This window comes from Gavia stellata, chromosome 2, assembly GCF_030936135.1.
Source record: "Gavia stellata isolate bGavSte3 chromosome 2, bGavSte3.hap2, whole genome shotgun sequence".
Lineage (NCBI taxonomy): Eukaryota > Metazoa > Chordata > Aves > Gaviiformes > Gaviidae > Gavia > Gavia stellata.
Window position 1 is genome coordinate 42,143,559 of NC_082595.1, and position 26,121 is coordinate 42,169,679.

At 38.2% G+C, this 26,121-nt stretch overlaps 1 protein-coding gene across 1 annotated transcript in view; it reads right to left on the reverse strand.

The window, feature by feature from the left end:
- LOC104264024 (nesprin-1-like) overlaps nucleotides 1–26,121 on the reverse strand; it is a 231,113-nt gene that overhangs the window by 74,048 nt on the left and 130,944 nt on the right. Inside the window, exons 69-85 of the mRNA XM_059828180.1 lie at nucleotides 25,937–26,104; nucleotides 24,721–24,897; nucleotides 23,155–23,301; nucleotides 20,833–20,958; nucleotides 19,174–19,350; nucleotides 17,172–17,437; nucleotides 14,288–16,448; nucleotides 13,558–13,895; nucleotides 12,752–12,896; nucleotides 11,697–11,915; nucleotides 10,591–10,853; nucleotides 8,753–8,918; nucleotides 7,986–8,141; nucleotides 7,624–7,776; nucleotides 5,219–5,401; nucleotides 3,385–3,522; nucleotides 1,850–2,035 (exon numbers count right to left, since the gene is read on the reverse strand). Of these exons, the coding sequence (XP_059684163.1) occupies nucleotides 1,850–2,035; nucleotides 3,385–3,522; nucleotides 5,219–5,401; nucleotides 7,624–7,776; nucleotides 7,986–8,141; nucleotides 8,753–8,918; nucleotides 10,591–10,853; nucleotides 11,697–11,915; nucleotides 12,752–12,896; nucleotides 13,558–13,895; nucleotides 14,288–16,448; nucleotides 17,172–17,437; nucleotides 19,174–19,350; nucleotides 20,833–20,958; nucleotides 23,155–23,301; nucleotides 24,721–24,897; nucleotides 25,937–26,104 (5,169 nt within the window). The remainder of the gene's footprint in view (nucleotides 1–1,849; nucleotides 2,036–3,384; nucleotides 3,523–5,218; nucleotides 5,402–7,623; nucleotides 7,777–7,985; nucleotides 8,142–8,752; nucleotides 8,919–10,590; nucleotides 10,854–11,696; nucleotides 11,916–12,751; nucleotides 12,897–13,557; nucleotides 13,896–14,287; nucleotides 16,449–17,171; nucleotides 17,438–19,173; nucleotides 19,351–20,832; nucleotides 20,959–23,154; nucleotides 23,302–24,720; nucleotides 24,898–25,936; nucleotides 26,105–26,121) is intronic.

The window sequence follows — 26,121 nt, forward strand, 5'->3', positions numbered from 1 at the left end:
ATCCTCTGTTCTTTCTCCAGCCGGTCCACATCTTTCTTTAAGTGCAAAACTGGACACAGCTGAAACCTTGCTAGTGACCAATAGGTAGAACAAAAGGACTACTTCACATACCTTATAATTATATACTTATTTTCTACATGGTGTTTGGTTTTTTTACAATGATGTGACATTGTTCATTCATTTTTCCATGATCTGCATTATTAAACTTAAGACCTTTCAACAGGGTGCCTCAAGCCAGTAGTTCCTCATTCAGATACACACATGCCTGGTTCTTCCTGTCTAAACATAACAATTTGCCCCTGTCTCTGTTGAATAGCAGCCTAATTTTTTTCAGGTAATCCCTGTACATTTGGTGTCGTCTAAGCATCCCAGAAGCCATGATCTCTAAACCACCATCCAACTCATTAATGAAAATACTGAATAGTACCAGATCCAAGGGAGAACCCTGCAAAACCCTCGTTGATGTATCCCTCCTTTTGGGCTGTGAACCATTGATAATTACACACCTAGTAAGTTTTATAGCCAGCTTTACACCTACCTATTGTATTTGCAACTAGATAAGCTGGTTAACTTTGTTAATAACAATATGTGAAGCATTATTGAAGTCAAGATATATGACATGCTGCACATCTATCTACACAGCCAATAGACTTCCACATTAAATTGGACACTTTTGATATGATTTTCTTTCTTCATAAATCTATGTTGGCTTCTATTAATCTCCATGTTTTCTTAGAAGAATTTACAAATAGTTTATTCAATTGTTCTAATATTTCTCTGAGAACTGAAGCTAGAAAGTTTCACTTCTACTTTGCTTACTTGAATGCAAATCTCTGGTTTGTTCCATGAAAAATAAAAAAGATAAAATAAAAGCCTTCAGCTCATAAACAGTGGTTTACTGTTTTGTGCTTTTGTAATGGAAATAAGTCTTCTTCAAAACCTCTGTTACACTGTTATGGCTGCTGCAGCTGCAGAATTTCTGCTATGTCCTACTACTGTTGTGAAATAAGAGTCAAATGTGGAGAAGGACCATTTTTAACTTTAGCTGCAATTGTCCTAACAACTGGTGATAGCCTATTTTCTTAGTTGCCTTTAGGTATTTTTCTATTTAGTAGTGTGTAACTATACAGGTGACAGCAGAACCACCCCTATAAATATACTAACTACACCATTCCAATATGCATTTTTTTCCCTGAATTACTGTCTCAGTTTTTAAAAAAAAAAAAAAAAAGTTAAAATTTCTTGCCCTGAAGGTAAGAACAAGTAGTAAGGAATTCTGTGCTTCTCCCTGTGTCTTGCACCAGTTTACCATGCCCTTGGGCATTGCATAGGCATAACACAAATTTACATTAACAATAAACCTGTATGGAAGAGCTGCACAGAAATGTCAGGGACATGAAGAAGCACATTCACTCTTCCATTGCACTCCCTTGTAGCAGTAGGTCTTAGATTATGGAATCCTGGTCTGCTCCAGTACTGATCTGAATTAATAGATAGCAGGCTTCAGATATCTTTTAAGAGGACAAATAAAGGAAATGGCACAGTATAAGTGCCAACACAGACACTTTTCAAGTATCTAAACATAGGTGCTCAGTGCCATTTGAGATGCACCATGATCCCCAACACATCCATCCAGAATGGGCAGATATGACAGGACCTGCAGGAATCTTGTCCCCATCTGGAACAGCAGCTGAAGGCAGTATCTCAAATGCTGCAAGACATCTAACTTTAGAAAACACAATCATGCCCTTTATAGACTACAGATAGTCTGCAGTGCTGATAGTCTCAGAAACATGATGCACACACCACCTTAGCTGTCAGCTAGTGTTAGAAACACTGCTTTCAATACCTTGGCAGCATCTTGGAGATTTGGTAGCCGCACTTTGATAATTTGCTGTAACTCCTCTGTCCGCCGCCCCAGTTCCAGCACTTGTTGTGACATGCCTTCAGTACAGTATACACTTGCCATATACTCAATCCTCTCACTCATGGCCTCGAGATCACCATGAATCTCTCCGGACTCATCAAGCATAGTCTAGATGGAGATATGAACAAACTGAATGCCAGAGCTGAGTTTCAGGTTAAACACAGCTTTAAGTATATTCCTATTCTGCAAACTCCTCAATTTGTACACATCTGTAAGCATAAGCATATGATTAAGTTCTGCTGATTTCCTGTAAGGCTTAGGCAATATGCTTAATGCTGAACATATGCTGAAGTGCTTCAGTTTATGTAGACTGGGAAACAAAAGAGTAAGTCATGAAGCTTCAGCAGCTGTACTTACCAACACATTCATTTTAGTGTTTTGCTATACACACTTGCCTGTAAAAATATAATATACACAATCTATGGACAGGATTTGTTCTGGAAGCCTGATGTACCTAATAGGAAGCAGCAGAAAACACTTGGGTGCAGTGTTATAGCAGGGCAGTAGTCATTAGTGCTGCCTAAAAATGGCTACCAAAGCATTCTGTGGGATGGCATGGGTTAAGCCCGTATCCTCATCAACTTTTGAAGCAGAAAAAAAGCCATAGCAAAAACAAACCAAAAATGCCATCTCCCAACTATCCTCAAGATAAGGTGCCTGGAGGTTCCTATTCAGAATAAGAAAGCGAGATATACTACGTTGCCCCAGTGTAAGTGAATCCAGCTGACAAATAACTAATGTATATATAAAAAACATAATTAACACAGTCTGATTTTGGCATTAGTGAGACAAGATCATCTCATCTTATGATGCTTTGATTTGTTTCACATGGTCATGTAACTCTGGGCAAGCTTGAACCTTATCAAACTGCTCCACTGATCTCACACTTACACGTTCCACACACAGACACACACAGAACAAATCACTGTCACAGAGACAGCAAAACACTCTGACGTGAGATGTTCAGGAAGCAGCTGGAAGGAACTCATCCACTGGGTATCAGTCTGAGAACATTTGGCGTGAAACTCATTAGATGGGAATGAAGGCTATTCCAATTTAGCATAAAGGAAGAAAAAAAACCCCACAAATCTGAAAGTTTTGTTTGGTTAACTAAAGTTTTAGAGGAATATTAGCTGCAATGAGGTACTCAGTGTGATAGAATCACATCGTATAGACATGCTGTTCAATCAAAAGCTGCTATGAAGCCAATGTACTTGGGTAAACATGGAGATCAACTTTGAATCACATAGTTTTATTCAACAATATATCTTAATTTCAGTCTTCAAAACAATTGTCCAAAACAAATCAATCATCTTTAAGACTTGGGGGAACAATCAAAGAAACTTAGCATTTTAAGACTTTAAGGAGGCAAAAAAGTGTAAGAAATAAAACGTCACTGCTCAGAAAATAACTTCTTTTATACACTGCCCTTTAAATTTCATAGCTCATATAATCACCTGGTAGGCTTTAAACTGATCGCGAAGCTGAGAGGAAGAATTCCATGTTATACTACCGTGCACTAGGATATTTGCTTTCTCAATCCATTTCGATATGAACTCCAGCATCTCATTGTATTCTTCCAAGTGTGAAGCAGCCTGGATAGAAAAGAAAAATCCACTTAAGCCTAAGATGTAATTCTGTACAGTTCTTCGAAAATGATAAAATTACTCTTATTTCATTTACTCTTTTTAACTTGGGGATCATTTTAACAACTTTTCCTTACTGTTGAATATAATTTATTTATTTCCATATTTATAGAGTTAAAATAGGTCTGCTTCCAGTAACAAGCGTATCTGTTTCAGGGGGAAAAAGGCACTACAAGAATCTAGGTCATGCTGGGAGAGTGCACTGATGCTCAAATATATCCTTAGAGGGTACACTTTCTGCACATATTCAGCCTCACACATAAGTTCCAAAATACCTTCTTGCTCAGTTTGTGGCTCACTGCATGCCTCTTTTATGTAATTTCTTATTTTTCTTTCCTTCTTTACATGTCATCCCCCAAATCACCTATTTTTTAAAACCTGCTTTGTCCACTCAGCCTGTCGTATTTCCAAAAAGAGAAATGTTGCACTTATTTCAAAATACAGGACAAAAGCTCTGCTTTCTGATTCATCCAATTTCTGTTTAGCAAAGTACTCTTTAGTTCCAATTTTCTTCTCACTTAGCAAGAATAATTTCACTGATTTTCATGCATTTGTCCTGTATGAAGGATGGATCAAATCCTAGGTGACTGAACTGCATTTGCATGCAGTTCGCCTTACGTACCATTTTTTATGATAAGAAGTGGATTTCTTGGTGTTGAACAAAAATATCCTAATGGTCAAATCCCTTCACCAAGTGCCTTTGACTGAACTCTTACTTTGACAGCAATTTTCTATCTCTTTTTAAAAACAATTTTTCAGAGGAAACTGAAAAGAATATAATGAAATAGTTCTGTTTTTTCAAGCCTTACAGAAGCTTCTTTATGCATGAAGAAAAGAGAACTCATAATTTATCAGGGTATTGATGGCAGAACCATAGAAAATCCACTTCTTTGGTTTTAGCTAGACTTTTTTTGAGATAACAACTATCAAAAAATACATAAGAAAGTTTCAGAGACTTTGAACTGCAGGGGAAGCATCTTTATGAATGCTGAAATGTTGCATAAACATTATGCATTATCAGGGCCATTGTATCTAGGCTTTTCTATCAAATCTACAAATTATAATCACCCTCCTAGCTAGACTTTTTTTGAGATAACAACTATCAAAAAATACATAAGAAAGTTTCAGAGACTTTGAACTGCAGGGGAAGCATCTTTATGAATGCTGAAATGTTGCATAAACATTATGCATTATCAGGGCCATTGTATCTAGGCTTTTCTATCAAATCTACAAATTATAATCACCCTCTCTAGATAGCGACTAGAGCAAAACAGTTTGTTTTTTTTTTTTTTAATGCTACAAATACAGGAAACAGTGATAAAACAGAGGCCCTGAAAGGTAGAATGAGGTAGTATTTCCTGGCATGCTACTGTTTGTGGGAAGGTCTGTAATCTTTTCAGGGCACCAGAGGAACCAACCAGCAGATGATTCATGGAAGCGGATGTTAAAGCAGCATCACAGAATTATTCCACCCTCCTGATCTGACCCAGCTGTGCCTCTCTGAGGTGTGACGCAAGCCCTGACTAATAATAGACAGATGTGCCATGGAATGCCCCTTCTTGCATAACTACAGGAAAATAAATTATAAGTTTGCATGCTCCTTCTGCTTCTGAAAGGAAACAGCAGAAAGGATTTGAGATCATACCTGACTGAGCTTGGCTGCTCTGTACTCAGCCTGCTGTATGGTCTGTTGGTGCAATGCAGTGAGTTTCCCTATCCTGTTAGCCAGCTGCTTAGCCAGCAGTACGTTCTGCTCTGCAAAGTCCTGGACTGATGCATCTAATTCCAACAGCTTTATATTGCAGCTGTCCAACTCTTCACCAAGGACCTAGACAGAAAAAAAAAGAAAAATCAGTGATCCAGGAAGTGTTAGCTTTCTGGTTGATTATTTCTAGTTCAACTTGCAACTTTTATACCCTGTCCAAAGTCTCCATAGTTTGTTCCATTTTTATTCTGGCTAGAAACCAACAATACTTGTCTAAGCATGAAGGCAGAACAGCAGGATGTTTGGTCATCTCTTAAATGTGTGTCATTACTCTTTCTTCTCTGACTTCCTGGCTGAAATGGATAATCATTTTCCCTACCATAGCAAAAGACTGAAACACTTCAGAGTGACATTAACTGTTCTTGGCAATCTTTCTGTATTTTTGAAATTAATAGTCAGCACACATTGCCGTGACAAGGATTTTTATTTATTGGAAAGGGGTTTTGTTCTGTTGCTGTCTTTAAAATACACCCTTACAAACTCAGAAATATGTAATTACTCATTAATGCATTATAAAACCTTTCATTTTCATTTGAAACTTGCACTTTCATAGCTTGATCTTGACACAGGAGCAGTGTGGATCATGCTAGACTGTTTCATAGAAATAGATATTAAAATCAAATTTTCTTGCTATAGTTACAAAGTTTCTGAAAAGTTTAAAAAGAAAACCAAAAAGGTTTTTTGTTTCTTATAGACTGATAACACACTATGGGCTACAGTTTCTTGGGGAGGGGGTATTGGTTTTTTTTTAAATTTTGTTTTTATAGCTAAGGTGGTAATGATTCATTGTCTTTGCAATGTAAATAAAATAAGTCTCATCAAACACTCTAGCTTATTTTCAATTATTTTTAGAAATACAAATTGCAATCATCAGACAAAATTGATTCAGAACACTGCTTTAGCTACAGGTGCTTCAAGAAGGTACTTCAAGCTCTTCAGGTTAGGGCTGTTCTGGAAGACACACCTTAGAGTGTAAGTTATGATCAACCATTATGATAAACAAATATTATTCCATGAACAGTAGCATGACTTAGTGACATAACTGTCTACATGTAGACATAAAGACAGATGTTGAACTACTCATCTAAATACAAAGACATACATATTTCAGGCAGACATAAATAAATGTCTCTACTACAGAAACAATGCAGAATTTATATGCTGTTTAAAAGCAAGGGAAGGATCCATTTGACTTGGGTCACATGGATTTAAAACAGATTTTTATTTTATTTTTCACAATCAGTTTCAATGTTAATATAAAAATATTTACTGCTGTAATCAAAGCCAACCCAATCTCAGGAGTATCAGCTGTGTGCTGACATAAATGCAGTTAAGGGAACTTTACTAAACCTCCAGTGACAGAGAATTTTCGTCTATGTAACATGGGAAAGCACATTTCACTGGCTTTCTGATTAATTACTGGCATCAAGGAGATACAACAATTTTAAAGAATATGTTTCAGTGACACCTCCTGCAAAGCAAATGGTACTTTGGAGCATATTGAGAGCAAATCATGAAAATAAACAGGTAATTATTGACATACTAGACATGCCAAATCTTCTCCTATTTGGTATGCTTTGCTTACTTTCAGACAGTAACTTGGTCAAGTTTATCTTTGACTAGTTAAAAAAATCAAACCAAACCCCAGCCTCAACCAACCCCTCCCCCATCTCTCCGCCCCCCAAAATCCCCTACTCTCATATGATAAGCCTACACTTGGCCATTACACCTCAGTACAGAGTGTGTACTGAGTGTGGTACATGCCTAAGATTAAGAAAACCTACGAAAAGAACCAAGAGTCCTTTGCATTACCTTTAAGCGCACCAGTAGTACTTTACCTCATTATTGCACCAAATTATATGAGATGGACTACTGGCTAAGTAAAAGTCTGTTTATTTCAAGTAAAGGTGCACTGCAAAGAACGGTCTTTTCAGTACAGACTAGGACAAGGAGCAGTTTGGGAGCATCTTAGGCTTTCCCAGATGGCAGTCATACTCATTATTTAGAGGGAACAGCACAGCTTTGTCCATCTGGCTTGTTTTTACTCTCAGCTACTTCCTCCAAGTTCTGTTACTCATTCAAGTCGCTGTATAGGCTAGTTTGCAAAGAATATAATTAAAAAAAAAAAATTCTCATCAGATAACCCTTATTTCTGTCCATTCTTCTGTTGAACTACATTAAAAAATGTGTCATGCAAGTCTTCATAAATACAACTTTGGAACGAAGTGAATGTCCCAATTCAGAAGAATTTATGGTGTGACCAAATAAGGGAAGCCTTGTCTTACCTTTTGTTCAACTTTAGCTTGTGCTATATCATTTGTTTTCTTTTTCAGTTTGGAAAGAATGGCATTTAGTTCATTTGCTATCCCCTGGATTTTCTGACCAAACTCTTGATTCAATGTTTTGATCTGCTGAGTTTTTCTTTCTTTGGTTTGAATCTGTCAACAATAAGAATGAAATTCAGTAACCAGAAATCTCTCCTCCTGAAAGGAAATTAACTTTCATTTAACTTTAATTTAATGGAAGAAGGTAATGAAACTACTCTACGTTGTCATAGTTTGACCACACTTGGATACCGTATTTCACTAAGTTATAAAGTCTGAAGAAGGGCTATAGATCTGTAACGCATTTATCTACTATGCTTTACCTGATCTTGTACAGTTACAAGGGCCAGCCCAACTTCTGCCAAATGAAGAGAGAGTTCAGAAGGCAAAGTGGTATAAAGTCCCAAGTACTTATTCTGTTGTTGTTCCGCCATTTTTTCAACAGCCTGGCGATGAGTAGTTACTTCACCAAGGAGAGACTAATGACAGAAAAACAGTATTGTTAAGAACAATGGGAAAAACACATCTGTGTAAACTTAGCAAACATTACATGCAGCTTGCAACAAAGCTAATTGCTTTCAAATTTTTGATTACTTCATGAAAAAGAATTGTATCTTGGGATTCCCTGGGTTCTCATTTATGACTGTCTGTCCAGTTCTTTGTTCCTATATGACCACATGTATATAGCAAATGTCAAGTTTTCAGCACCTCCAGTGAAATGAGTTTATTTTATTTCATTGCCTCCTTCCCCGCCCCAAACTGCCGAGACAGAAAAGAAATGTCACGTTCTGTCCATTCACATTCTATAGATCCCCCATAATTTAGATTAGAGGAGAAAAATCACTAAACAATATGCTAGTATGTAAAACTGCATAAATGCAAATACTTAAATACATCTTAAATATCTTTAAAATAAGGTATTACAGACCATCAGCTACTTCATGCTTTATGAATTTGTCTAACGGCTTACTCAAAAACTAATGAATATGGTCTAATTTGAATTCATGGTGTTTATTAACTGATTAACACTCACTAGCAGTTTACAATGAAGATAAATATTGTATTTTAGAAATTCACGAGTTTGATATACCTGCAACTCCTGAAGTTGAGTATCCACTTCTACATCAGGGCTTAATAAATATTCTTTTGTTTCCTGGATCCAGGACTTCACAATATTAATCTCTGCTTCAACCTCCTCACGCTCCTTCAGCTCCTGTTTCACCATCTTCACACTTTTCTTCACTTTCTGTTGCATACTTCAGAAACAAAGAAACAATAAGTATTCATGAAGAATTAAGCATGAATGATTTTTAGATGATGAATGATTTTTAGATGATTAAGAATCTCAAAACATTGCTTTGTAAAAAATATTGAATAATAAAGATGATCAATAGCACCACATCCAGAGTAATAAAAAAATAGGGTAGTGTTGCAACAGACTACTAAAGCAGCACACTTAAATTTCTCATGTTCATTCTTCAGTTCATTCCTTTTAATTAGCAGTTTTATTAATTAGCAGTTTTAAATATTTTGACATTGAGCACACAATTCTTTTGAAAAAATGCAAATGTTTACAAATACAGACACCTACATCCGAGCTCATCACCACAGACTGTCCTTATTGTCAGTGGAGGAAGCAGGCAATTCTAGGGCATGATTTAGAAAGATTCATCATCATTCTAAAAGAAACTTCTAAAATAGGTCAGAAAACCTGCATCTTAGACCTGTCTATTTCTCTTCACTAATTAGAGAGTGAGAATTAACCAGTTTGGATGCTGAGATCTATAATCTAAAATAACGTGAGATAAATTTCACCATTATTGATGGCATTTCCATTGGCAGAATACCTAAGATAAGGCATGGATCAAACATCTGAACACCATTGTTGATCCAGCAACCTATCTCCACACTTGCACTAAGAGAATTTCCACACTTTCCTCAAGAACTTGGATATCCTGTAAAAAATAGAAACTTTTTCAGACAACAGCTCTGTGAAAGATCTACAGGACTATTTGTAGCTCTTATGTATGTGACATGGATCTTACTTTGATATTCCCATATTTGATTTATGTTTGTATAATCTTTCATAGCTGAATCATGCCTTATTTACATGAGCATGAGATCATCACAGACCCTATTTCTTAGAAGCCAATTCTAAGGGAAGAAAGGAATCACAAAAGTGCTAATGTCTACCCATTTTCTACAGGGATTGCTATTCTACTGTAATCAGTTATGCATGCATACAATGGACTTTGCACAGGCTAGGTGCAGGGTTTACAGTTTCTTCATTCTGTGTGTCTCTCCCTCTTCCCACTGTGGAGATCCAGTTAATGCATCTTAGTTCAGTTATGAGGTAGATATGAATCCTGAAACTTAGCCATAAAACTTCCTGGTTTATACATGACAGGGAAACATGTCAGATTTAGATAAACATTTATATAACCACAGCATGAAATGTTAAGATAGGTTTCATTTGCATATGCACGAAATTCCCCTGTAAATTTCATAGGTTACCTACTTCTGGTACCTAAGTGCTTCCAATAGGGGAAACAAAGTGATAAACTAATCTAAACTTAGGATACAAAAAGAGAAAAAGGTCACTGTTAATGGTGAGATGCAATGGAAGTGTTTAGAATCAGTTATAACTTTAATGTAGTTTATACAGCTCTTACATGAGTTACTATTATTATGCAAGGCAAGAAGTACATATTCTAAAATGTATACTCCTGCAGACAGAAATAAAAAATGGTAAAAACATTTCAAAATTAAAGATACTTTAAAATTAAACTTATGCTTATTTTAAATATAATAATTAACATTTGTTTGAAGCGTGGTAATTGTTAATGATAACAAAAATGATACGTGAACTCTTATTAATGAATTGTAAGGTACCATTTTTCTAGTGAATCTTTTAAAATATTGCCTTACTTGTGGCATCGATCTTGCATTGCTTTGATTTCTTGCATGACTGGTAGTTCCTCCTGAGATGGAGGCTTTATTTCCACACCCTGAAGCATGCTGACAGCATGCTGTTTGAGCAGGGCCAAAGATGACAGCTGGTTCTCCACCTCCAGAAGGAAACTGCTGTGGTAATCCAGGAGTTCCAGGAGCTCTGTCTTGGATGCCTTTTCCACTGAGCTTTCTGGTAGGCGACCTTGTAGCTTATCTATTGCTATGGTGGCTGTCTGAATCTACGTAAAGAGATGCAGTCTTGTCAATAATGAAACTAAAAAGAAGCTAGTAAAACTGATACCAAAAGGTGCTAAACCCAGTGCTGCATATTTAGATGCTGTAAACCAGCTGTGGTATAGGGCTTATGCAGCAGTCTTTATAGCAGATATAAATCTATAATCTAATGTGCTAGATCTAGCTAGCTAGCCCTAGCTCTTCACACTGGACTAGAACTCGCTAAGGGACTTTTTTTGTCAAGTGATGAGTGGCTCCTCATATTTTTTAGCATTTATTATCTTTATTGCCATAGGACCTAGAGCTCTACCCCAGGGCAAACCCATATTTAGCACAAGTCATTTATCCCCATTCTCGGAGAACCTGCAATCTGAGCATAAAACAGTGGACAACGACAGATAAAAAGAGTCAGGTAAGATACAAGGGGAAAAAAAAAAAAGACACATGATCGGTGAGCAGTGACAGGCAATAATATCACTGCAGAAATTTAGGAATAGCAACTTCATACTCCTTCAGGGAAAAAAAAAAAGAAAAAAAAAAAAGAGGTTGACTTAATCTAGAATAGACCACCTGGGGAAGGGAAACATAGAGGAGAAGATTCTAAAGAACCGCCAGAAACCACAACAACTCTGTGTTTACTATACATGCATGCATATAGAAGAATAGTGCAAGCCTTGGAGGCAGTGGTTCTAAACCTAGGTCTTCTGTAGCTGTTTTTTCGTATGACCTGAGAAAAATCAGTTATTCCTGCTATCAGCTTTCTCTACCATAAGATGATTAATAAGGCAGTATGAGTGAAAACCTATGTACAGTTAACAAAAGGAGGATTTACCAAGACCAGAAGTTACCTTATCATTAAAGCCCTTCCATTCCTGCACTGCATCTTCCAAAATTTTCTCTTGTTCTTGGGCTACGTTCCGGAGCCGTGTCCAGCGCTGCCAAACTGTTGTCATGGATCTACTTATAGTTGCCTTACTAGCATCATTGCTAACTTTTTCCAGCTGTGAAGCCTTTTCTTCTAGGGCTGTGATCTTCTCATGGAAAGAATTCACTACAGACACGAGAGTCTGAAAAAGCCAAAAATAAGCACTGTTTTCCTCTTTTATAACACAACTCAACTGTTCAACACACTTGCAGGCAGATGAGCCACTTCCATCCACTGCAGACAAAGAGGAGGTACCCTCTGCTGAGTGATGTGGTTAGGTCTCACTTTATTTTTCATATGCAATATATTAGCTACAGCTACTTGAAGGACCTGGTCCAAAATGCAACTTTCTGGAAGCAGCAGAAATCCAGTGTAATCAGATTATCTCTTCCTTGCTAGCCGCTCAGAAGGGATGGACCCTTCTCATAGCAAAGATTGAGTTCTATTGGAGTCTAAAAATGAAAGAAGCAATTCAGGTGTTTAAGCGTACTTTTACGTCATGTTTATCTCTAATGTCATTTTAGATGTCTAAGGGTATCAGGATATTCTCATGAAGCTGGCAGACATGACATTACTCTTAGAGGAGATTCCTGCCTTCACAGAGACACAGTAAAACTATTTCATGTGATCCAAAGTAGATGGATGTTTCTATTGATGTGAATTTCTTGCAGGGTACACAATTTTGGGACTTATGCATCCCAGGCTTTTAGGAACCTCCTGGTTCCTTTCAGTTCTCTACAGTCATAGGCACATAGACAGACATTAAGCTGAAAAGCGAATAAAAATATCTGTCCCAGTCACCCCACAAATAAAACATGTGTTCTGAACAAGACAAAACATCTCTTGGTGTGCTATGACACAGTTAAGCACTAAAGGAAAAGATCTAAAAACTGAAGGTCGCCACAGGTATATAACCTATAAAACATACAGTTATTTTCACTGAAGGAAAAGGATTTTATATAAATTTCAGTACCTTACCTTATGTGTTAGCAATTTCTCTTCTGCTTCAAAAGAAGAAGTGGCTTTAGCAACTGAGAATTCAGATAATTTTTTCTCAGCCTCATTCATCACTTCAATAACATTCTGTCTTGCTGTCTGGTACTCCTGCCACTCAGAAGCACACCTTAAAAATACAGTTCCAAAAAGAACAATTTCATGCAATATAAAACCATTTGACTATTGGGAAAATTGCTGCACCTAGTTTTCAATGTAACTGCTTAGTTTTGCTGTTACACAGTATTTTCCAAGAAAAAGAAAGATTATTGGGAAAGAGCATACATAGAAGCATATGTTCATGATTTTCAGCTGTGCCTTACAGAAACAGCTTGCCATTTAATAGCCCTTGATTGACTTTTCCTCAGTGACTTTCTCTAGGTTGTGTTTTAAACCCATCCCAACTTTTGGAATCCAGAACATTCTGGAATAGTAAGTAACATAGTTATGCTGGTTAAAAAGGTATTTCCTTTTAGTTCAAAATGTCTGCTTCAATTTAATTTGTTTTTACATAGGTCTTGTGTCAGGTGAAATAAGGGACAGTCATTCCCTACTCTTCTTCTCCCTGCTATTCCAAGCTTTATGTAACTTTATCATAAGTTCCTCAGGATCACACATCTAGTCAGTCAGTGGTAGAGAAGAAAACAGAATCCAAGAACTCTGAATCCCAATATCACTTCTCTCATCAGTAGCACAAACATTTTAAAAAAAAATAACTAATGTTGTGGTATCTTTCTTTCATCACCAACAAGGTGATCTTAAAATGAAAGAAAAAAAGAAGATTAATATACCTTTGCAACTGCTCTTGCTGGGTTTTGGCTTCTTGCTTTGTCCCTTTGGCCTTTTCCTCCAATGCAGCCACATTCTGCATCAGCTGCTCTCTTGCTGTGGCTTGGATAAAGGGCTCTATCTCAGACACAAGGCCCTGTAACTCCTTCAAATGATTACCGAACTGACTTTCTGTGCTGAAAAATTCATTGTGGTTCCTTAGGTTCTCCTCAGAGTTCTCAATATCAAGACCATTTCTTGCTAAATGTAGACATTCCTGAGCATCTTCAAGCCAGTCATTTGCTATCTGCATCACTTGGTAGTATCTTTGGCACAGGCTATGTAATTTATTCAAGGTAGCCTGAAATAAAAGGGAAAATTATATAGATGGTCACAGACATAAAATTCACAGCAGCAATAAAAACATCCTCTGCTGAGAGTCTGGATTTTGCCCATTCTTGCTTTCTTTTCCCTTTATTATATCTAAAATACAGGTCCAGAGAGACTAGATGGAAGTAGGTTTTGAGCGAGTTTGCAATTTTACATGCTGGTATAAATGCATATTAAGGAAGCCTTTCCCCCTCCACCCCCCAGGTAATCCATGGCAACAGGCCACAACTTAAGTCATTAAAACAAACAAACAACAGGATTATTAAAATAAATCTTTTCATGATGATTACAAACATCAGGTTACAGGGCGATATTTTTCAGCTTCGTGAGACAGAAATTAAATGACACTTCGGGTGCACTAACCTGTCTCATGTGTATAGCTTCTTGAACTTCACCGTCTAGTTCTGTCAGCTCAGCAAGAGTGTTTTCCAGGTCAGCAGGTATCAGCTCCTTTGCTTTCATATATCTCTCTTTCTCTTTATTGCTCAGTGCATTCATTATTCTCAGGCTTGACTGCACTTCTTCCTGATGTATCTGAACCTTTCGGATTTCTTCTTGGATGCTTTGCAGTTTGAGGTCCAAACTTAATGTTCCATTAAGTTCTGTTTTCACCCATCTCAACCAGTCGAGTGAGCGGCAGACTTCTGTCTGGAAGTCTATGCTTTGCACAAGTCTGTTCTCGCACTCCATCACGGTGTCACCAATGGCAGCATGCAAAGACTTTAGTTTCCCTTGCCAAGACTGCACTTGGCGATTTGTTGTTTCATATGCAGATGAGTCAAGCTGAGAAGAAAGGGCTTCTAGATGTTCAGTTATTCGCTTCAGAATACTCTCCGAGTCTTGCAAGCTGCCCACCAGAGAATGGTATATTTTCAACTTTTCTTCTACTGGGAGTGTTTCTTCATTTACCTTCATTTGCTCCTTCTTCACTGCCTCTAGTTGTGCCTCAAACTGCATACACATTTTCTCATGCTCCTGGCATGCTTCTATTGTGTCTTCCAAGAGGCTGATTTTCTGTTCTATTTGCCTCTTCAACTTGTGATATAGTGTGACAAGTTTTAACATCTCTTCTGGGTGCCACGGCTGGCCAGTGCTTCGAAAGGCCTCCTTCTTCTGGTTTAGTTCATCTACTGCTGCACCAAGGCTCACCACTTCACCTAAGAGATCTCTGTAGGCCTGCTGGAGTGACACAGCTTCTTTGGCTAAAACAGCAGCTGGAGCTTTCTCCATGTTAATAAACTGATCTTCTAGCTCAGTCAGAGCTTTATTTGTCAACTCAATCAAAGAGACATACTCTTTTCTGGCATAAATTGCTTCCTGAACCTTATATAATTTTTCTTTTGCCAGAGCAGTGACAATAGTGAATTGCTGAGGAAGAATGTTAAGTTTTTCATCCAGATAAGAATGATCCACTTCATTAAGTGATGGTAGGATTTCTTGGCCATCTCTTTGCAGTGCAAGTAACAAATTTTCATATTCTGGAGATTGCTCAAGAATCTGTTGATATTTTGCCAACTGTGTGTATAGTTCAGAGTTACTATTCATTACATTGACTTCTGGGAATGTGACAATATCAGCTTGTTTTAGCCAATGGCAAGCTTTATCCAAGTCTTCTTTGAAATACTTCCTGGAAACTCTATTTTTCTCCAGTTCTAACAACCTCTGGTTACACTTTTGTAAAACAGTGTCATACACATTCTGTAGTTCTTGCAGTTTACCTAACACTTCACTCTTTTCTTGTTCTGTTGCTTCTTTCATTAAGTCCCTTCCTTGAACCCACAACCCTGTGACTTCATTTTGATAGGTTTTCAGGTTAGCCTGGGCATTCTTACAAGTCCTGATCTGTTTGTTCACATCTTCTGGCAACAGACAAATATGTTCTGGAAATGTTACCTTCTTCTCATGCTGGTGAATTTGGTTTGTAGCCTGAAAGACTGCCATAAGAAACTGGGTCTTTTCAGACAGTGCTTTATTCAGGTGCTTTCTCCTCTGGCCAACCAGATCGTTGAGACAATCTACATGGTGCTGTGCATCAGAAAGTGCTTTCTGCAGCTCCTGCCTTTCATTGAGCCCTAGGTTGGTCATCACCTTGTCAGCATCCTTCACAAGCGTCTTCAGAACAAGCTGTTTGGTTTCGAGCTCACTGCAAATGGTAAGATGATCCATGAGAAGACTCTGAGCCAAATCTGGAGGAGGGCTCTGTTTAAGAGCCTGTGAGATACTAGGTTGCTGCTCCTCTGCCCATTCCATTATTTCCTGAAACTTGGAATGCACCAAACTGAGCTCTTCTAAGGTTGAAACAGAAACTTGAATTTTCCTTTTGACAAGGTCCTCCAGCTGAGTCCAGCGTTGCTCAAAATGACCAAATTGCTCCTTTACTAATTCTTTGTCATCAAGATTCAGATGTTCTATCATCTTCTGCTTCTGATCTTTCAAATCTTCCAGAGCAAATCTCCTTTCCTGTAGTGCCAGTGCCAATTTTTGCAAAGCTTCAAGGTGCACATTTGTACTTTCAGCATCAGACCTGTTATCAAAATGGACAGGACAGGAATTAATTATTAGATCCTATCTCAGGACAGACTTTTAAAATAGGTCAGGATGAATTATAAGCCCACTATATGCTGAAATCAATATGAATATTAAAAGTTTTTTTATTCCTCTCCCTTTCAACTGCAATGTGATCATCAGGCTGATCGTACAAATTAACATGAATACTATAGAGTATACTGGTTATATTGCACATATGAACAACAACAAGTACTGGGGCTGAAGTGAATCTTGTTCCATGACAGTGATAGCAGCAGTAATAGACTCTCACAATTTTACACACAGCTGCTGTGTTTATGCTACACAAAGCAGCTGCGATCATGTAGCAGAAGCAACTAAACTTTAATATAATAGTCTAATAGATAAACCACAATATCACAATGAAAAACACACATGAAACATGGTAAACACAAATGAGAGAGTTCAAATAAAACAGTCAAAATGCTTAAAATGTCAGAAAATGCTATATCCTGAGATGGGATCAATCAACAATTGCCTTAAAAGACAAACACTGAAGATCTGGCTTCTCAAACTCTCTTTATTTCAATACAAGTAATTGTCTTAGAATTAATAAGGGAGGCCTGCTTCTAATTAAGCACAAAAAAGGGATTTTTAGTGGATCCAACTTAGAGATACTCTGTAAACAGCTCTTTCAGCGTATATGCATTGTCAGCTTTGTGCGTGCTACTAAGTTTTTTACCTAGCTAGGTTGTCCCACTCTTTTGTGAGCTTTTCTAAGAAAACTTCAACTACATTCATGCGATCATGATAATCGCCCGTCCTCTGCAGATCCTCCTCCCTCTGTATGAGCAAACTGTGTGCCTGAAGGCACAGGTCCAGCCACTGGTTGCTCAGCTCTCCTATTTCCTTGTGTTCAGGTGACTCCTGTCCTTGGGTTAGTTTGTTCATCTTCTCAGTCACAGAGGTAAGAGCTGACTGCTTAGACTGCAACTTCTGACTGAATTCCTGAAAGATACAAGTCAAAATCAATATGGTGACACCTACTCAAAATTGTAAGATGGAATTTAAATAAAAACTCTGAAATAAATAGTGTAAGGACTAATTATCTGCCCAGGCAAATGCTATGCAGATGTAAATTTGGAGGAGTGCCTTCTCCCCTCCCCTAACCTTTCTCTTCATCTTCTCAGATGAGGACAGGTTGGTTATAGATGTGAAAGCAAACCAGAGCAGCTTCCAAGTGCCAGTGATAAACAGAAATCATGATCAAGTCACACCTTGTTGTCCAGGCTTCCGGACTAGCACAGCTCCCACCGTACACAAAAACATGCAAGATAGTCTGGGTCTCATGAGAATTCATTTTACCAGTACTGTTTCTAGCTAATTTTTTTCCTTTTCCTTTTTCATTAGAGACTAAAATTAGGAAGCAGAGTCCATGAGTCAGCAAGCCCTCACATCCATACTTTGTTTTGCTCCTACTTCTATAATAGCGACCATTATTGCTGTCATTATTGAAACAAAGCCAGTGATTATCTAGGTATGATTGATATTTGAGTTAATAAATTCCAGTAAATAAGAGAGTCCATCTGCACACACATTTCTTACCGAATAAGAAGTCACAGAGAACCCAAAAAAAGAATATACAATATAGTGACAACTAAAACTAATCAAATATTTTTCAGCACTTACACACTGTCAAGGGTAAATATAGTCTTTTCCCAAATTCTAGTTCCAATAACTGTAACTAAACAACCATGCCCAGCTCCAGCACTTTGCTGGGATGGTGCGTTTTCACTGAGGCCTCCTTCCTCTTTGTGACTGCTTCAAATGGAACTAGGCATCTTCAATTACCAGGGCAAATTCAAAGAGAAAATACACATTGTGCCACATCTGACAGTACACTGCCTTTCATAATAATCCAAAGTTCCTGACTGAAATAGAGAAGAAGTACAGACTCCTGCTTCTTCCTGGACTCTAATGACAGCTAGCGTAACAGCTTTCAGTCCACGTTGTGCTGAGGTATCTTCACGGGCTATGACTTTGTTCAAACACTTGTGTAGAACAGACATGAGGGAGAAGTGCTGTTTACTTTTCACCTAACTCCTAGCATATAGGAAAACAAATACAAGCAAAGTCTAGACCAAAAATGCAAAACCCAAGCATTTATCAAAGAAATAATCTGTTTTCCTGTTTCGTCTTGTTACTTTAATGATGTTTGTGATGTGTGCAGGATGGCCATAAAAATTCTCTCATCTGTAAATGAGTAAGAATGAGTGAAGAACTGAAGGCCTTTGTCTAACTATTTCAGGTAAACTAAATTGGGTTTCTAACATACCTATTCTCCAGTGGTTTTCAGAGTCCAGCAACACTGAATAGTTTCCTAGACTAATTTTCAAATAGATGTAAATAATTTAGAAGTCTTGGAATCAAAGAACTTAGCAAGCACAAATTGCAGATCTTGTCTTCGGGTCCACTGTGATCAGCAATTAAAAGTGAAGGCAAATCAGAACAGTAGGCTGAAAATTGCCTACTGTTAGAACAAGAAAAATACTACAGTACAGTGTTCTGCTTTCTGTGTCATCCTGTAGCATCAATAAGGAAACCCTCTTTCCTCTGTCTTCTCTGCTCTTGCTTGGAACATATTAGCAATTCTATGCAATACATGCATATAACAAATTATAATAATATCAGCCACAGGACAAACTTCTTCCTTACCTTCTGTTCTTAACATGAAGTCTCCTTACCTTAACCTGGAGTACCATATTCTGGGCAATGTTTAGCTCCAGCTCTGCTCCTCTTCTTTTCAAATTCTGTAGTTGTTGATCTGCATCCTGGAAATATATCCAGAGCTCAGCCTTCATTTGTTTGATCTCTTCCCAACCTTGAGCCAAATACTGTGAGTGCATTATCTGTTGCTCAATCTAGAAGAAAAGAAATTAAAAGGTGTAGGAATGCTTTAATGTAGCTATTTTTGGAGAATGAAGGATGAATACCATTCTTACTCTGAGCACAATACTGTACTAACAGAAAATTTCTGCACTAGATTCTGAAGGGGCGAGTATTATCCACAAAAAGAGTCTTAACCTTCAAAAGTCATAAAAATCAGACCTATCAAAGGAAAGCTGTGGAAAAAGGAAAAAGAATTACCATTCACCCTTGAGGGAAGCAAGCATATTTATAAGCGTGTGTATTTCAAAGTGTTCTTCGTCTTCTTTTAAAGCTTAAATTAATTGTATGATTTAGTCTATTGCATGCCAAGAATACTGCTGGACTGTGCCCTACATGCTTTCACAATGACCGAATAAAAGCTTAAACTAAACACTTTCATTTAATTTGCTTAGTCCAGTTTTTTTGCCTATATGCCTTTTGTAAAATGCCAATAAGAAGAATGCTTACTGGATCTGAGCCAATCAATCACCTTAAACCAACAGCCACACAGCTCTGTTGCTCCAAATACAGCAGTAGGGTGCCTTTAAGGTTTAGACACTCAACCAGCTTAATATATCTCAGCACTGTACCATCTGTGATTTCTTAAAAATGTTTCAATGCTTTATATATAAAAGGAGAATCTTACTCTGATGTTTGGGATACTTTTTAGCCATTCAATATTTGGACTGCCTTTTTTTTTTATGAATTACTTGGATTTGTACAATTTGCTTCTCTGGTATTGAATACTGTTAGTGTATATATTAGATTTTTACTCTTGGTAGAAGTAGTTTCAAAAGTTTGGTTGTGTGTGTATGTGAAACTAAAATGTTCATGTTTACAACAGGAATGCTCATAATGTTTCTTTTCTAATAACTCTTATGTTTATAATTTTATTCTGAAACCAAGCATTAAGCTACTTTAAAACTTTAAATTGAGGTACACTTCTATAAATTCATATGTAGTCTGCATATGCACATATGCATAGATGCACTCTGATTTATGAATTGAACCATCATAATTTTTATGATTATAATCAATATTTTAGTATATCCTAATAAGAACATCAGTCTACTGTTGAATAAATAATAACAGTAAAACATGCCTAAGCTTTAATAAAATACAGAGAAGAACAGATTGAATTGTCTTTTATGAAAACAAATAATTTGGATCAGGTTTTCTTCCATAGAATGTTATTTGTGTGGCTTTAGGCCAACACCTTGTAACATTGCCTAAGTACCTCTAGCAACCTTTGTCGTATGTCTTTGTATTACTACCAGGATAACAATGTGTGAATTAAAAAAAAAAAAAAAGTAGAAAAAGAAAGAGAAAACTATTTCTAAAAGAAATACTTAAGAGGAAAGTAAAAAGACATTTCTTTAAACCATTACCCAATATGACCTTTTTAAAAGAGGACAGATCAAGACAGTTAAAGCTTTAAGTAGGATTAAAAGCAAGTTGCTCTGGTTATCTTGTACCATTTGTTTTGTTTGTTGAATATCTGTTGCTGTACTCTTCACTGTGGCATCTGACAGATCACACATGGAGCACAGAAGATCCAAGTATGTATTGGCCTGCTCCTGCAGAGCCCGGAAATGTTTCACCTGAGGGAAGACAATCCTCAAATAAACTCTGATACTGTGGAAATAATCTCGTATTTTATTAGTCGTGCATTTTAGTATTTTTACTTTTGCTTATTATTTCCAAAAGATGAAATGTAGACAAACACTATTTTATTAGGTAAGACTGCTCTGTCATAATTGTGGAAAGAAGGAACTAATTGATTATTATCCAATTATCAAAGCGCTTAATGACATATGTGTTACCTAGCTTATTTCTTTATAAATAAAGCGTTGGATAGCTACACACAGTTTCAACAAGGTGACTTCCTTTCCCAAGGTGAATGGGAAGCAGGGCTTTATCCAATTATTAAAGTGTCATGTTGCCCATACCAATAAAATTTTCCAGTGTCTGATAGATCACGGGGAACCTAGCTCAGTGGCACAACACACTTTCCCACACCTTCTGAAACCCTCCCAAACATCCCCAATATCTACAACTGCCAAGATCAGACAACATGACGCTGTTGAGGGTTCTTGCTCTCAACATTGCCTGTAGGAGCTCACCTCTCCCTATGAAGAGTTTCCTCATCCCAGAAGAAAATTTTGATATTAGTGTTGACAAGCAGGGCAATAACATACCTCCTTGAGTCCCAGGGAGGAGGGGTGAGTGACCACCTAATGCAGAGTGCCAGTGGTGGGTCCTTGAGGGCAAAAAGTTGAACATGACAGCAGTGTGCCCTTGTGGCAACCCTAAATTACTGTATCAGCAAGAATGTAGACAGCAAGCTGCAGGAAGCAATTATTCTCCTGTACTTCTCAGGCTGCCCCTGGTGTATTTGGCCCAGTTTCCCTCTTCCCCCATAGAAGAGATATTGGCAAACTGGTGCAAGACCAGCAAAGGGCTGGGGGGATAAGGGGCTGTAGTACATAGCATTTGGGCAGGTCTGAAGGAACTGGGTTTGTTCAGCCTGGAGAAGAGAGGCTAATTGTGGTCTGCCATTACTTAAAATGGTAGGGGTCAGGTGGGGGCAGTACTGAGAAGAGAAACTCTTTGCCAAGGTGAGCAGAAAAAGAACTAGAGGGAAAAGTGACAAGTTGCAACAGGGAAATTCTTCCTAGATATGCAGGAAACTATTTTTCACACTGAGAACCATTAAGCACTGGAACAGGGCCCTAATCCTCAGCGATGGTCAGGGCCCTCAGTGCACCAAAGGGCTTTGCAACGTCTATCCCCCTCTTCTTGGGGTTTGGCTGCCTCTGCTCAGGCCCAGTCCTGATTTGGCCCAGCTGGGACCTGGCCAATGCGTAAGCGTTCAGAAGCCTTTCCCCTGGCTCGAGAGCTGCATATAAGCTCAGGCCCTCACCCACCTATGGACCTCACCTGAGCTACACTATAGGTGAATCTGTGCCTGGCTGATCCTCCTGGCCTTGCCTTGCTGCCCTGGCCTCCTGCCTCCACTTGGGACTGGCCTCATCCCTGCAGACTTGCCTGGTGATCACAAGATGGTGGCTGACACCAGGGGGACTCTGCTGTCCTCACCTGTATGCTGCAGGTCTGCATGTCATTGGGAAGGTGCTGCCCTGCTGTCCTCACTGTCACCCCCCTGCTCCCCCTGCGGAGCTGCCATCTGTAGTATTTCAAGGTCTCTGTTAAGCCACATGGTGGATGAGACAGCCCTGAATTCCAGCATTTTTAGTGCCATACCAGTTTAATTTGAAAACAAGGTACAAATCCAATGTAAAATACATGACGTTACTAAGAATAATCAAGCAGCAAACCATTCTTAATGGCTAATGTGGGCTAGAGACAGTTCTATGCTCTTAGACTGAAAAAATGGTTTAATTGCCTGGTAACAGACTCTTGTGTCCATGGTACTATGAAACCAGGTCTCATATAGGACCATTAATAGACAGATGGGCAATTGGACAAGCAGAAAGACACAACCTCTCTGCTAAACACATCTGTGGAGTATCTGAGCAGTTTTATCTAATTAGCCAACTTTTTTTCAGGTAACATATTTCTAAGCATTAAGCAGAGCTAGCAAAAGCCCTGTGTGATTTTTCACCTACAGTTATTTTTCACTCAAGGTATTCCTTTTGGAGCTGGGAATAAACAATGAGGCTACACAGCCCTCTTGAGAAGGTCAGAGAGAGTATCTAATTTCTATTAATATAAAGCTCTTACCTGAACTCACCTTATTAAGAATAACCGAGCATTTTCAAGTGCTAAACTTTTACCTGTTTAACTGCATCTGCCAGGCTGAAAGGTGGCCAGGTAGTTGGCTTTAGCTCTGACTGCACTGTAGACAGCCAAGTCTGGCACTGTTGTAGGGTATCCTGATGATTAACATGCTTCTGGAGTTCACGTTCTAAACTCTGGTACACCTAAAACAAACATTTTGTAAGGTTATCTCATTTTCAAACACCACTATTGGCTCTCTTCTCCCACCTTGAAAACTGCAGATAAAACAGAATTATTAAGACTGAGGTTATTTTAGCCCTTGTACATAAAAGTATCAAGGGATGAGAGCCCCTTAAGCTCTCACTGCATCTGGCTAATTTGTGGAGAAGATGGTCAATATCTAAGGCACGATTTCTGGAAAGAAAAAATAAAGATGCAAATGAAGAGCATTGTCTCTTATTTCTGTATCCTTGTTCAACATTTTTCCATTGATCTAGTATGAGGTTTTACCTACCTCTACAAATCTTACTACGAAGTCTACTTTTTGGGGGTTTGTTTGTTGGTTTTTTGGGGGGTTTTTTTGTTTTTGTTCTTTTTTTTTTTTTTTTTTTTTTTTTACTATGCTGGCTTGATCTCCTAATGGGATTAACAGAATGACCCAGCTAGCCCTTCTTAGCTGTATATTCTGGTTTTGCTAGGAAAGACAGTATTTCCTAGCACATAATTGAGACCCATTATGTACATATGCAAACTGCTGACACTAAGAGTGCAATTTGCTCCCTAGTTTTTGAAGTAGGAATAGTTCTAATTTCTTTGCTGCAGCTGCTCAGAAGCTAGTCTAACATGAAGATACTGAGGGTGTGGAGAGATTAAGGTAAGAATTGATAGGCAGCTAGTTTTGCTGGCTGCAAGGCAACATTTAGATCACAAGGAATTCAGCTGTAACACAGTAATGATGAAGTGCCACATTAGTAACCTGTAGTCTCAATTTAAATGGAAACAGTAGAAAGAGTTTTACACCATTTCAAGAAACAAGTACTTAGAGAAACAATAATGCGTGTTTCATGGAACACAAGTCTTATGAGGAGCGGCTGAGGGAGCTGGCGTTGTTTAGCCTGGAGAAGAGGAGGCTGAGGGGAGACCTTATCGCTCTCTACAACTACCTGAAAGGGGGTTGCAGAGAGGTGGGTGTTGGTCTCTTCTCCCAAGTGACGAGTGACAGGACTAGAGGAAATGGCCTCAAGTTGCGCCAGGGGAGGTTCAGGCTGGATATTAGGAAAAAGTTCTTTACTGAGAGAGTAGTGAAACATTGGAATAGGCTGCCCAGGGAGGTGGTAGAGTCACCCTCCCTGGAGATATTCAAGGAGCGTGTGGATGTGGCATTGTGGGATGTAGCTTGATGGACATGGTGCTGTGTAGTGTTGGGTGGCTTGTGGCTTGCTGTTGTTGTGTGGTGGGTTTTGGGGGTTTTTTTTGTGGTTTTTTTTGGTTGTTTTTTTGTTTGGTGTTTTTTTTTTTCCAGGTTGGACTTGATGATCTTACAGGTCTTTTCCAACCTTAGTGATTCTGTGATTCTGTGTTCTCCTTAAATGGCATAAAAACATTTTTGAAACATGACTTACTCTTTGGGCTGTGCTACATATGGCAGAATAGCTGTCCTTTGTCCCCTGAAGATGGCTTTGTATGTTTTGCTTAAATTTTGCTTGAAGATGTTCTGTGCATTGATTGATCAAGTAGTCGCCTTTACTCTTAAGGTTGTTCAGACGATCTTCAAATCCTGCAATTTCTTCCATGATAGCCTAAGAAATAGATAAAATACTTTTGAAGAAGTATTTTAAACTTAAAACATGTTCTGCGTCACAGCTTTTAAAATTAGGTTTATTTTTTTTTCCCTCCTTAAACAATCTTTGTCTTCTGAATTGGAAAAAAGTTTTCAGACAACGTGTATCGTTATAGTCACACTATTAGAGTGTATACTCATTGTAAAATCATTGTCAAAAGTCTGTAGATAGATATCCCACAGAAACATCAGTAGCACTGTCATAATGTGTAAACATGTCCCAAGACTATCCTTAGTCTTCCTTTGTTTCATGCTCTCCAGGGCTCCACCAACTTCTCTTGTGTCTAGGAACAAGGAGTAAATCTGATGCTGAAGCGTATCTTATTCCCTAAACTCTTCCACTGTAGACAGTTCTGTGCATTGACTTTGGTGGAGCCAAATTTTTATCTGAGGAGGTCACTTAAAGAATAACACACTAATCACAATGACTTAAAAGATTTCAATATCTGCCCTTGGAATCTCAGTTTCAGGGAGTGGTGAGGAGGGTTGGATTTTACTTTCTTTTACTTTCTAGAAAGCACCAGCTATCAATATAGTGAATCATTATCATTAATAGCAACCATAACAATACCTTGAATAAAAGCAATGGAGGAAATGTTACAACCTAATAGCGGGGGCGGGGGGGGGGGGGGGGAAATCTGAAAATTTAAAATAGTTTTTTATCCTTAAAAATGCCAGAGCAAAAAATGCCTTAGGAGTAAAATGACCCTAATCTGCTTTTTGTGGTTTATTTCCTGGGACATCTCAGCAAAAATTTGACACAGAATTCAGACCAGTGTACAAAGCAGCTCACAGATACAGTCTCATTTAAAAAACAGTGCTAACAACAAGGTAGATTTGTTAATTGCATTAATGACACTGATCCTTATTTACACAGCAGTAAGAGGAATAAAACAGGTAAATGACAAATAACTAGAGCTCTGGAGTGGAGACAGAGAAGCAATAAAGAAAAGTTCAGTTTTACTGGACAGAGGAAGTTTACCCAATAGCAAACCCACCTTGTGGTTAGCTAGTTGCTGAGTGGTTATTTCAAGATTGTTACTCTCCATGAGGTCAGGGCTGACCAGCCTGCTGGACATATGTAATAACCATTTCTCTCCTTCTTGCAAATCACTATTGTAATCTTCATGTTCTTTTACTCTCACCTCTAAGGTTTCAACGTATGCCTGCAGGTCCACAATAA